Genomic DNA, 12,170 nt, shown 5'->3' with positions numbered 1-12,170 from the left:
GCCAAAGTACAAACAAATATAACATTTGTGTGGGGGAGTGGATAAATTCAATGCCAACATGCTCAGTGCCAAGGCTGATTGAGCACTGCACAAAATTGGGTCTCCTTTTTAATGGAGGTACGTAACGGTGAACATTCCTACCAGAGTTGGCAACACTGTGTGTGACTCCGTCACACCCCCACTTTCTTCATCAGTCATACTCTGGGGTGTTTCTTCAGATACAATCAGTTCCTCCTCTGCCTCTTTGCCAATGCCCTCTCCTTCTTCCTGTGCCTCAGCAGTGTCTTCCACCAGCATCTCCAGCCTGCAACAAGTTATAAAAATCTTACAGGACTTCATCTAGTTCCACCCTTTGTCAACATTCAAGATTAGATTGGATAGGTGGATGAAGGGCTGATGAACAGGGTAGGTAAATGTGATTATAACTGTTTGCTCGTGTGGAGAGGAAAGAATGACACGGACTGTTTGGACCGAACAGCCTGCTTCTGTGTTGTAACTTGTCAAGCTGTGGCTCAGTGGGTAGCACTCTCGCCTCCGAGTCAGAAGGTTGTGGGTTCAAGTCCCACTCCAGGGACTTGAGCACATAAATCTAGGCCGACGCTCCAGTGCAGTGCTGAGGGAGTGCTGCACTGTCGGAGGTGCTGTCTTTCGGATGAGATGTTAAACCGAGGCCCCATCTGCTCTCTCAGGTGGATGTAAAAGATCCTATTTCAAAGAAGAGCAGGGGAGTTATCCCCAGTTTCCTGGTCAATATTTATCCCTCAATCAACATAACAAGAACAGATTATCTGGTCATTATCACATTGCTGCTTGTGAGAGTTTGCTGTGCGCAAGTTGGCTGCCACGTTTTCCACATTACAACAGTGGCTACACTCCAAAAGTACTTCATTGGCTGTAAAGCATTTCAAACGTTTGGTGGTCATGAAAGGCACTATATAAATGAAAGTCTTTCTTTCTTTAACTTCTTTGTATAGGAACTTAGCAATTGCTAGATGAAAAAGACCAAGGTACATCTAGTTCGCATGATAGCTGCACGATACAATAATAATGCAGTTGTTGACTAATCATGGTTTGTATCACAGCTGCTTATAATGTGGCATAAAGGTCACTTGCAGCTCACCTTCTCTTGCCCTGTGACCCTGCAGACATGCTGCTCTGTATGGCGCTATTCATGGGCTGCCCAGCTATCGCCAGAGCTGAGACATGTTACTGTTACCACTTGTCAACCAATGGTACTAGGTGAAGCAATCCCAACATCCAAAGAGCAAGTGAAAGCACTCTAGACTGGTTCTTGGGATGGGGGGGTTGTCCTATGAGGAGAGATCGAGTAGACAAGGCCTATATTCTCTAGAGTTTAGAAGAATGAGAGATGATCTCATTGAAACATACAAAATTCTTACAGGGCTTGCCAGGGTAGAAGCAGGGTGGATGTTTCCCCCGGCTGGAGAGTCTAGAACCAGGGGTCACAGTCTCAGAATAAGGGGTCAGCCATTTAGGATTGAGATGAGGAGAAATTTCTTCACTCAAGAGGGTGTTGAATCTTTGGAATTCTCTACCCCAGAGGGCTGTGGAGGCTCAGTCATTGATATATTCAAGACAGTGATCGCCAGATTGTTGGATATTAAGGGAATCAAGGGATATGGGGATAGTGCAGGAAAGTGGATTTGAAGTCGAAGATCAGCCCTGATCTTATTGAACAGTGGAGCAGGGGAGCAGGCTCGGGCCGAATGGCGCTCCTGCTCCTATTTCTTACGATCTTATTAAAACAATTGGTCCAATCGTTGCATTAAAACCGTTGTAGTTTAATTTTTCCTCTTTCCTCTTTCCTCTAGAGAATGTCTAGCTTCTCCTCAGCACCTGCCCAGGGTGATGCATTGGAAGTTAAAAGCTCAATATACATTGGACTATAAGCACAGGCCTGGGTTTCATCAATGGAGGATTACAAATCGGTCCTCGAGGAAAACACTGCTTGGGACTGTGGTCCTGGGAAAAGAGTTAGTAAAATGGACCCAAAAACCCCTACATTTAGGACATTCCACCAGACTCCTACTGGAGCTATGGTGGGAATCTAGCAGAACTCATGTGGGACAACATTGTCACTGTTCTTATACAAAGGAGAGAAGAATGTTCCATTGAAAAGGTAAATTGTATAATATCACAAAGACTACAGTACCAGTCTTTGCCTGGTGTAACATCTCCTTCCTCTGTATTCAGTTCCTGTTCTACTGCCTGCAGCTCAACAGATGTTCTCTCTAGGAGTGCAGACACAGCATCCTGCTGGATACAAATCATAGAATGGTTACAGCATAGAAGGAGGCTATTTGGCCTGTCGAGCCCATGCCGGCTCTCGCAAAGAGCACTTCAGCTAGTCCCACTACCCCGCCCTTTCCCATAAGCCCTGCAATTTTGTTTTCCTTCAGGTACTTATTCAATTGCCTTTTGAAAGCCACGATTGAATCTGCCTCTACCACCCTTTCAGGCAGTGCATTCCAGATCCTAACCACTCGCTGCGTAAAAACATTTTTCCTCACGTTGCCTTTGGTTCTTCTGCCAATCACCTTAAATCTGTGTCCTCTGGTTCTCGACCCTTCTGCCAATGGGAACGGTTTCTCTCTATCTCCTCTGTCTAGACCCCTCATGATTTTGAACACCTCTATCAAATCTTCACTCAACCTTCTCTGCTCTAAGGAGAACAACCCCAGCTTCTCCAGTCTATCTACGTAACTGTAATCCCTCATCCCTGGAACTATTCTTGTAAATCTTTTCTGTACCCTCTCCAAGGCCTTCACATTCTTCCTAAAGTGCGGTGCCCAGAATTGGACACAATACTCCAGTTGGGGCCGAACCAGTGGTTTATAAAAGTTTATCATAATTTCCTTGCTTTTGTACTCTATGCTTCTATTTATGAAGCCCAGGATCCCACAAGCTTTTTTAACCACTTTCTCAACAGGCACTGCCACCTTCAACGATTTGTGCACATATACCCCCAGGTCTCTCTGTTCACGCACTCTCTTTCGGATTGTACCCTTTAGGTTATATTGCCTCTCCTATTCTTCCTATTAAAATGTATCACTTTGCACTTTTCTGCGTTAAATCTCATCTGCCACGTGTCCGCCCATTCCACCAGCCTGTCTATGTCCTCTTGAAGTCTATCACTATCCTCCTCACTGTTCACTATACTTCCAAGTTTTGTGTCATCTGCAAATTTTGAAATTGTGCCCTGTACACCCACATCCAAGGTCATTAATATATATCAAAAAAAGCAGTAGTTCTAATATCGACCCCGGGGAACACCACTGTATACCGTCCTCCTGTCCGATACACAACTGCTCATCACTACTCTCTGTTTCCTGTCACTTAGCCAATTTCATATTCTTTTATTCCATGGGCTTCAACATTGCTGGAAAGCCTATTATGTGGCACTTTATCAAAGAGAAGGAAGGCACTGAAAGTAAAAGAAGTCAAGCACTTTATCAAAGAGAAGAAAGACACTGAAAGTAAAAGAAGTCAAGCCAGAATATAGAGAATTCTTTTCTTTCATGTAGAAGCAGCCAATCATATGACACAACTCACCAATAGCATTTCAGTTTCCCCTAAAGAAAACACATTCAGTGTCTCTGCCGAACATAGGTTATAATTAACTGCATGTCCACCCTTGGAAATTACTTGTGATACTTAAATTACAAATACATAGGTTTGTATTTTTATCTACAAAAACCTGCTGGGAAAAGTCATCAGAGAATAAGGCAATTAATTGAAGTTTCAACGCTTTGGCCGGATGTAAAATCAGATCAAAGAGCCAGCTCCACAACCCCTGCTATGCCACTCCTTGTGATATAATGAAGTTAAATCTCTCAGTGCTTCAAGTGGTTTCAGTTTTTACATTTCACACACATTATTGAACAATTTGGCAAATAAATCATAAGTTCGAGTTTAGTGAGCTTTCCAATACTCTGTTGACCAACATATGTATACCCTACTTTGCGCAATGTCATCTGGTCAAATACTGAGTTATAATTTACTGGGAAAATAAATAATTCTGTCAAGATGTGTGAACCCCCAAGGAGTGTTGAATGAGGTTACACTAGTGAAGTAAAGGATGGGAGAAAATAGTGGCTTGAGCACTCTCTAGAAGTATAGCCCACTCTCTTTAAAACACAACTTTTGAAAGCCAAACATTCTGTACATTATAACACGGAACAAGTTACAGTGCAGCTCCTGAAAACAGCATCAAGGGATTAGGAACTTGTTCACCTTGTACCCGTTTTATAAGCGTACAATGGGCGCAACAAGGGCCAATTTAGAGGCCTAACGTTCCAGTCTAAAGGACGCCTGAAAGTCACCCGCGCGATATTGGCTAGGACCATTCTTCAGCCTGAAACAGGCATTAAGTCCATAACATTTGTAAATGACATATCAAACGCCTGTTTTCGGCCCCCTTTACCAAATTGGATACCGATGAATGGAGCAGAATCTGGGCCTGATCAGGATCAGTGGCCGCTGCGGCCTAAGCAGGAGCCGCCAGCAAAATGTTAATAAAGGCCTCATTTTGGGCTGGCCTTGGGCCTCCCGGTTGGGATCCGTGTGCAGTGCCATTTTCAGACCCGCAGCAATTTCCATGCCAAGAATTAATGTCAGAATGGAAGGCTTTGTACAGAGGATGAGGAGTGCAATAAAATAAGAAAGGAGTTAAGCAAATAGACCACTGCCTTCCCACAAATGCTTGTACGTCTTACTTCATCCTGCTTAACTTGGGTTCAAACAAAGCTACTGGGCTTACATTAAACATGGAACTGGCTCCTTATAAGGGATATACTGGGTACCTCCTTCAGCCCAGAGTGAAGGACAGTCTGCACATAGATTGTGATGTGATTATCAATGCTGAACTATAATCATTTCTAAGTGAGAGCCCTTTAGTGAGGATTACTCCTGACATCTGCCAAGTTCTTATGACATGATATTCCACTTCAAGTTATTTGTGCAAACAAGAACCAAAACTCTGTTTAGCTCCATGCAATGGTTCGACCAAACCTAATTCATCCTCTGAATAATCCTTACCTTGTCTATAGTGCTGCAAGGTTGAGGTGTGAGCAAGGCTTCCTCATTTTGTGCTTTGTTCTCTGGATTATGAATGTTCATGTTCTTGTAATGTAGCATGTTGTACCAGCTGGTAGAGATCTCACCGCTGCTGGAGAGGTCTGCCAGACTGATTTGGGTTCCAGCCTTTAGAAAAAGAAAAAGTCATCAGGTAGAAATTAGACTGACCACTGTTTGAACAACTTGGTTTGTGAGTTTGTATAAAGTTCCTCTATACCTCTTTCACACAGGAATTTTGCATAGGAAAGACTTGCATTTTTAGAGTGCCGTACCATGTCTCTCCAAAAAGTCTCAAAATAATTATTTTAAAGCAGAGTGACTGTCATGTCAGCAAATACGACAGCCATTTTGAATAGAGCAAGATTGCATAAATAATAATGAGGTGGATGGATGGCCAATTAACCTGATTTTGGTGGGGTTCGTTAAAGTGTTTACCAAGTTATTAGGAATGGGACGAATTAGTGAGTTGTCTGGAATCATGGGGAGTCTTAAGTACGTAGCATGCCAGATTCAAGAATGATGCACCTTGTGTGGAATCCACTAAGCATGTTATGTTAATTTACCTTACTTTAAAGCTAGTTTAAATTGAGCCAGCAATCCTTTAAACATTTTTTGTTCTTTGCAAGGGAACAATTGAAATGTCTCATTTTGACGGGCTCAGAAAAGGGTAGCAGTTTGCTTCTGGTTTTGTTGCTGTCATGTTCCTCAATTGAAACCAAGTAAGAGAGAGAGAAAATCTGCAGACTAGATGGTTGATAACTTTTACTTAACAGAGATATTAATTACCGTTTCTGAGATCCTTCTCACAGACTTGAAGTTTACTGGTGTATAAATGCACTGTACCACAGAGCAGCCATTACCCATACAACATTCCTGACCTGGTAAACTTGATCTCAGCTCCAGTAATCGGAACAAAGTACAGGTAATGCCAGTACCTGCAGAAGGAGGAACAATTAAACAGTAGTCCCAATTAGCATATAATGACAAAAACATGTTTGAGCCAGCCCATGGCTCAGGCATATTCATTTTGCCAGTTCAGGACCAGGGCTACGTTACATAGAAACATAGAAAATAGGTGCAGGAGTAGGCCATCTGGCCCTTCGAGCCTGCACCGCCATTCAATAAGATCATGGCTGATCATTCCCTCAGTACCCCTTTCCTGCTTTCTCTCCCTACCCCTTGTTTCCCTCAGCCGTAAGGGCCATATCTAACTCCCGCTTGAATATATCCAATGAACTGGCATCAACAACTCTCTGCGGTAGGGAATTCCACAGGTTAACAACGCTGAGTGAAGAAGTTTCCCTTCATCTCAATCCTAAATGGCCTACCCCTTATCCTAAGACTATGTCCACTGGTTCTGGACTTCCCCAACATCGGGAACATTCTTCCTGCATCTAACCTGTCCAGTCCCGTCAGAATCGTATACGTTTCTATGAGATCCCCTCTCATCCTTCTAAACTCCAGTGAATAAAACCCCAGTTGATCCAGTCTCTCCTCATATGACAGTAGAGCCATCCCTTGAATTAGTCTGATGAACCTTCGTTGCACTCCCTTAATAGCAAGAACGTCCTTCCTCAGATTAGGAGACCAAAACTGAACACAATATTTCAGGTGAGGCCTCACCAAGGCCCTGTACAACTGCAGCAAGACCTCCCTGCTTCTATATTCAAATCCTCTAGCTATGAAGGCCAACATACCAATTGCCTTCTTCACCGCCTGCTGTAACTGCATGCCAACCTTCAATGACTGATGAACCATGACACCCAGGTCTCATTGCACCTCCCCTTTTCCTAATCTGCCGCCATTCGGATAATATTCTGCCTTCGTGTTTTTGCCCCCAAAATGGATAACCTCACATTTATCCACATTATACTGCATCTGCCATGCATTTGCCCACTCACCTAACCTGTCCAAGTCACCCTGCAGCCTCTTAGCGTCCCCCACACAGCTCACACTGCCACCCAGTTTAGTGTGATCTGCAAACTTGGAGATATTACACTCAATTCCTTCATCCAAATCGTTAATGTATATTGTAAAGAGCTGGGGTCCCAGCACTGAGCCCTGCGGCACTCCACTAGTCACTGCCTGCCATTCTGAAAAGAACCCATTTATCCCAACTCTCTGCTTCCTGTCTGCCAACCAGTTCTCTATCCACGTCAGTATATTACCCCCAATACCATACGCGTTGATTTTGCACACCAATCTCTTGTGCGGGACCTTGTCAAAAGCCTTTTGAAAGTCCAAATACACCACATCCACTGGTTCTCCCTTGTCCATTCTTCTAGTTACATCCTCAAAAAATTCCAGTAGATTCGTCAAGCATGATTTCCCTTTCATAAATCCATGCTGAATTGGACCGATCCTGTCACTGCTTTGCAAATGCGCTACTAATTCATCCTTAATGATTGATTCCAACATTTTCCCTACTATTGATGTCAGGCTAACCAGTCTATAATTACCCGTTTTCTCTCTCCCACCTTTTTAAAAAAGTGTTTTTACATTAGCTGCCCTCCAGTCCATTGGAACTGATCCAGAGTCGATAGACTGTTGGAAAATGATCACCAATGCATCCACTATTTCTAGGGCCACTTCCTTAAGTACTCTGGGATGCAGACTATCAGGCCCCGGGGATTTATCGGCCTTCATTCGCATCAGTTCCTCCTTCTCACTAGACCCACTGTCCCCTAGTACATTCGGAAAGTTATTTGTGTCTTCCTTCGTGAAGACAGAACCGAAGTATTTGTTCAATTGGTCTGCCATTTCTTTGTTCCCCATTATAAATTCACCTGAATCTGACTGCAAGGGACCTACGTTTGGCTTCCCCAATCTTTTTCTCTTCACATATTTATAGAAGCTTTTGCAGTCCGTTTTTATGTTCCCTGCAAGCTTCTTCTCGTACTCTATTTTCCCCCTCTTAATTAAACCCTTAGTACTCCTCTGTTGAATTCTAAATTTCTCCCAGTCCTCAGATTTGTTACTTTTTCTGGCCAATTTATATGCCTCTTCCCTGGTTTTAACACTATCCTTAATTTCCCTTGTTAGCCATGGTTGAGCCACCTTCCCAGTTTTATTTTTACTCCAGACAGGGATGTACAATTGCTGAAGTTTATCCATGTGATCTTTAAATGTTTGCCATTGCTTATCCACCATCAACTCTTTGTATTCTTTGCCAGTCTATTCTAGCCAATTCATGCCTCATACCGTTGAAGTTACCTTTCCTTAAGACCAGGGCCCTCGTTTCCGAATTAACTGTGTCACTCTCCATCTTAATGAAGAATTCTACCATATTATGGTCACTCTTCCCCAAGGGGCCTCGCACAACAAGATTGCTAATTAGTCCCTTCTCATTTCACATCATCCAGTCTAGGATGGCCAGCTCTCTGGTTGGTTCCTCGACATATTGGTCTAGAAAACCATCCCTCATACACTTCAGGAAATCCTCCTCCACCACATTGCTACCAGTTTGGTTAGCCCAATCAATATGTAGATTAAAGTCGCCCATGATAACTGCTGTACTTTTATTGCATACATCCCTTATTTCTTGTTTGATGCTGTCCCCAACCTCACTACTACTGTTTGGTGGTCTGTACACAACTCCTACTAGTGTTTTCTGCCCTTTGGTATTCCGCAGCTCCACCCATACTGATCATCCAGGTTAATGTCCCTCCATACTATTGGATTAATTTCCTCTTTAACCAGCAATGCCACCCCGCCTCCTTTTCCTCTTTGCCTATCCTTCCTAAATGTTGAATACCCCTGGATATCGAGTCCCCAGCCTTGGTCACCCTGGAGCCATGTCTCCGTGATGCCAATTACATCATATCCGTTAACTGCTGTCTGCGCAGTTAATTCATCCACCTTATTTCGAATACTCCTCGCATTGAGGCACATTTTCTAGAGTCCCTCCCTCAATTTAAATAGGCTGCTGGCACATGAAAAGCTTGGCCTATAGTACACTTGGATGGAGAGTGGAAAATTCAGCAATGTCGCAGCTCTTCAAGGGCTGCAGTTTGCTATTAAAGGGAAAGTCCTTGAGATGACAGAAATATGGACTAACTAGTTGTTCACAGTGATATGTGAGCAATATTGCTCTCTTTGAAGGGTTGGAGGTCTTGCTGCAGGAGCAGTATCAAAGGAGAATGCCCCTATTTTGGGCCAAAGGACACCCTCCACTAGAAGCATAGGCAACAGCTGCATGGAGGGAGGTCACAGATTAAGTCAATTCAGTCACGGGACTCCCATATATTAGGTCGAAATGAGAAAGAAAGAAAGAAAGACTTGCATTTATGTCGCGCCTTTCATGACCTCAGGACATCCCAAAGCACTTTACAGTCAATTAAGTACTTTTGAAGTTGAACCACTGCTGTGATGGAGGAAAGGCAGCAGCCAATTGGCCCATAGCAAGGTCCCACAAACAGCAATGAGAAAATGATCAGATAACCTGCTTTAGGTGTTGGTTGAATCTTGTGTACAGTTTTCGTCTCCTAATCTGAGGAAGGACATTCTTGCTATTGAGGGAGTGCAGCGAAGGTTCACCAGACTGATTCCCGGGATGGCGGGACTGACATATGAAGAAAGACTGGATCGACTGGGCTTGTATTCACTAGAATTTAGAAGAATGAGAGGGGATCTCATAGAAACATAAAATTCTGATGGGATTGGACAGATTAAATGCAGGAAGAATGTTCCCGATGTTGGGGAAGTCCAGAACCAGGGATCACAGTCTAAGGATAAGGGGTAAGCCATTTAGAACAGAGATGAGGAGAAATTTCTTCACTTAGAGAGTTGTTAACCTGTGGAATGCTCTACCGCAGAGAGTTGTTGAGGCCAGTTCGTTAGATAGATTCAAGAGGGAGTTAGATGTGACCCTTACGGCTAAAGGGATCAAGGGATATGGAGAGAAAGCAGGAATGGGGTACTGAAGTTGCAAGATCAGCCATGATCATATTGAATGGTGGTGCAGGCTCGATGGGCTGAATGGCCTGCTCCTGCACCTATTTTTTATGTTTCTATGTTGAAGAATAAATATTGGTCAAGACATCAGGGAGAATTACTCTTCTTCTGAGAAAGCAGGCGGGGCCTCGGTTTAAGGACTCAACCGAAAGTACTGTACTGAGAGCGCCAGCCTTGATTTTGTGCACACGTCTCTAAAGTGGGACTTGAAACCATAACCTTCTGACCCAGTGACGAGAATGCTACCACTGAGCCATGGCTGACACCTGTCTGAGGAAAAGGTTTGCGGGTATCAGGAGGAATGCAAAGGAAACTGCACTCCTCAACTTTTCTGCCACTTCTGCAGAGCTCATCCATCACGTGAATTGCCATGGCCTCTGGAACGTATCATTTGAAGTACAGGTTGAACCCCTCGGGACCCGACAGGTGTCGGACCATAGAATTTTCCGGACCACGGGAGGTCATACCGACCCCCAGACTTACCGGGTACTGCTGACCTGGGGCTGGCTGCTCCTCCTCTCCCTCCGCCTCCAGTGCTTCTCCCCAGGTTGGACCAGCATGCTGTGTTCTGGGGATGGCCGGCCGCTCCCCCCATCCCCGCAGCGCCCCCTCTCCGGTCGGGTCGGCGCGGAGAGGAAACGAGGCGCGGCAGCTGACAGAGGTGCCGAAGCTGGGCCTGAAATACTGCGCAACGACCTGGCATGCGCTGCGCAGAAGTCTACTGTGCAGTATTTCAGGCCCAGCTTCTGCACCTTGGTTGGCTGCTGTGCCCCGCTTTCTCTCCGCGCCACACCAGGGAGTTTGCTGGACCAGAGAGTCCTGGACTGGAGAGGTTCGACCTGTATTGTGCATAACCTTTTGCAACCACTTTTCATTTGAATGAACTCTGCAGCCCAGTGAAACCTAATGTCTCCTTTCCACAGAAAAGATGACGAAGGTGTTTCCCCTTGCAAACAAAGCAATTGCCCTTTGCTTGGAAATGTGTGCACTGATATGACAGAGACTCTTGGTAGTAGGTTGGAAGTGTTGAGGGGAGAGAGGGAAGGCTTATTTTCCCACGAGCGGGCCCACTGATATAGAGGGTCGACGCTCACCCCAGCCCACGTAGCAATTCTCGAAGTTAGCAGAGACGGATGGCAAAGTATAACGATCTTTATTACGAGCGTCCAGGAACACCCCTCATCACAGCCGCCTGTGAGTGGAGATGCTCCCCAAACAACACAATCATACAACTTTTATACATTTCAAAAACCCCTCTGTTCCCGGACAAGACCTCCCTAGATTTCTAACTGGACTACCTTATCAGTGCTACTCCGGATTAACAGGTCATGAGCTCTGACTGACAGGCCATGATCTCGTGACCATCTTAGACCGTTCCCAGAATGGTATCATTAGGTTGGAATTTGTTATATATTTCCTTTGGTGCCATGAAGTCTATCTCGGGCCTCTTCTCACGGCCTTATCAGCGGTCTGTTTAGGTTCTCTCCTATTGACATTCCTTGTTGGAATACTATCTGGTATCCCAACCCATAACAGTACCTTCTGGAGCCTTGGTGCTGGAATGTACAAGGCGTGAGAAGAAAGGCCTTTACCTCCTTATGGGTCAGTGCAGGAACCAGCACTTTAACCCGTGTCCCGCTGGTACCCCTAATGCCAAATTTTCCTCTTACAGAAGAATTCAGTAACATGCTGTGGTAATCTTCAGTTCTACAGAAAGGGTTGTCCCTGTTCCTCATGATGCCTGAAGAACCTTCTCTCAATTTGTGACAGCCTGTCCTGTATAACTGGAGGCAGTAAAAACATATTCAGGTTTGTGCGGAGGGTGTAACCATATATGTCCTAGAGTCGTGACACATGTGAATCTAACAACTCAGATGATGTAGCACCTGAAATCCTTCACCGCCCCCCCCATCCCCCACCCCTTGTAATGTATGCACCCGAGAGGATGCTCACAGGTTTGTAACTGCACTTCACTCCTGATCTTTGGGCATCCGATGCAGAGGGGAGCGGGCAGATCGGAGGGCTTCCTGGTAGGACTGATCCTGGGCCTGGCCAATGTGGCCATTAGCAGGTCCAGGCAGCGGGTGGTCGAAGGGGTCGTTCAGCCCGACTGCCTGCCT

The 12,170-nt window shown here is 45.0% G+C and overlaps 1 protein-coding gene across 3 annotated transcripts in view; it reads right to left on the bottom strand.

Moving 5' to 3' along the window:
- The window catches only part of LOC139263028 (protein WWC2-like), a 296,134-nt gene that overhangs the window by 24,797 nt on the left and 259,167 nt on the right, over positions 1 to 12,170 (bottom strand). For 2 of the 3 annotated variants that reach the window (XM_070878495.1, XM_070878514.1), the window contains exons 16-18: positions 5,059 to 5,223; positions 2,174 to 2,277; positions 142 to 304 (exon numbers count right to left, since the gene is read on the bottom strand). In XM_070878495.1, coding sequence (XP_070734596.1) covers positions 142 to 304; positions 2,174 to 2,277; positions 5,059 to 5,223 — 432 coding nt within the window. The remainder of the gene's footprint in view (positions 1 to 141; positions 305 to 2,173; positions 2,278 to 5,058; positions 5,224 to 12,170) is intronic. The other variant, XM_070878504.1, reaches the window with a different exon arrangement.

The sequence above is a fragment of the Pristiophorus japonicus genome, chromosome 1 (genome assembly GCF_044704955.1).
Source record: "Pristiophorus japonicus isolate sPriJap1 chromosome 1, sPriJap1.hap1, whole genome shotgun sequence".
Taxonomy (NCBI): domain Eukaryota; kingdom Metazoa; phylum Chordata; class Chondrichthyes; family Pristiophoridae; genus Pristiophorus; species Pristiophorus japonicus.
The sequence above is the reverse complement of the archived record's forward strand: the minus strand, read 5'-3'. Positions and strand labels throughout refer to the sequence as shown.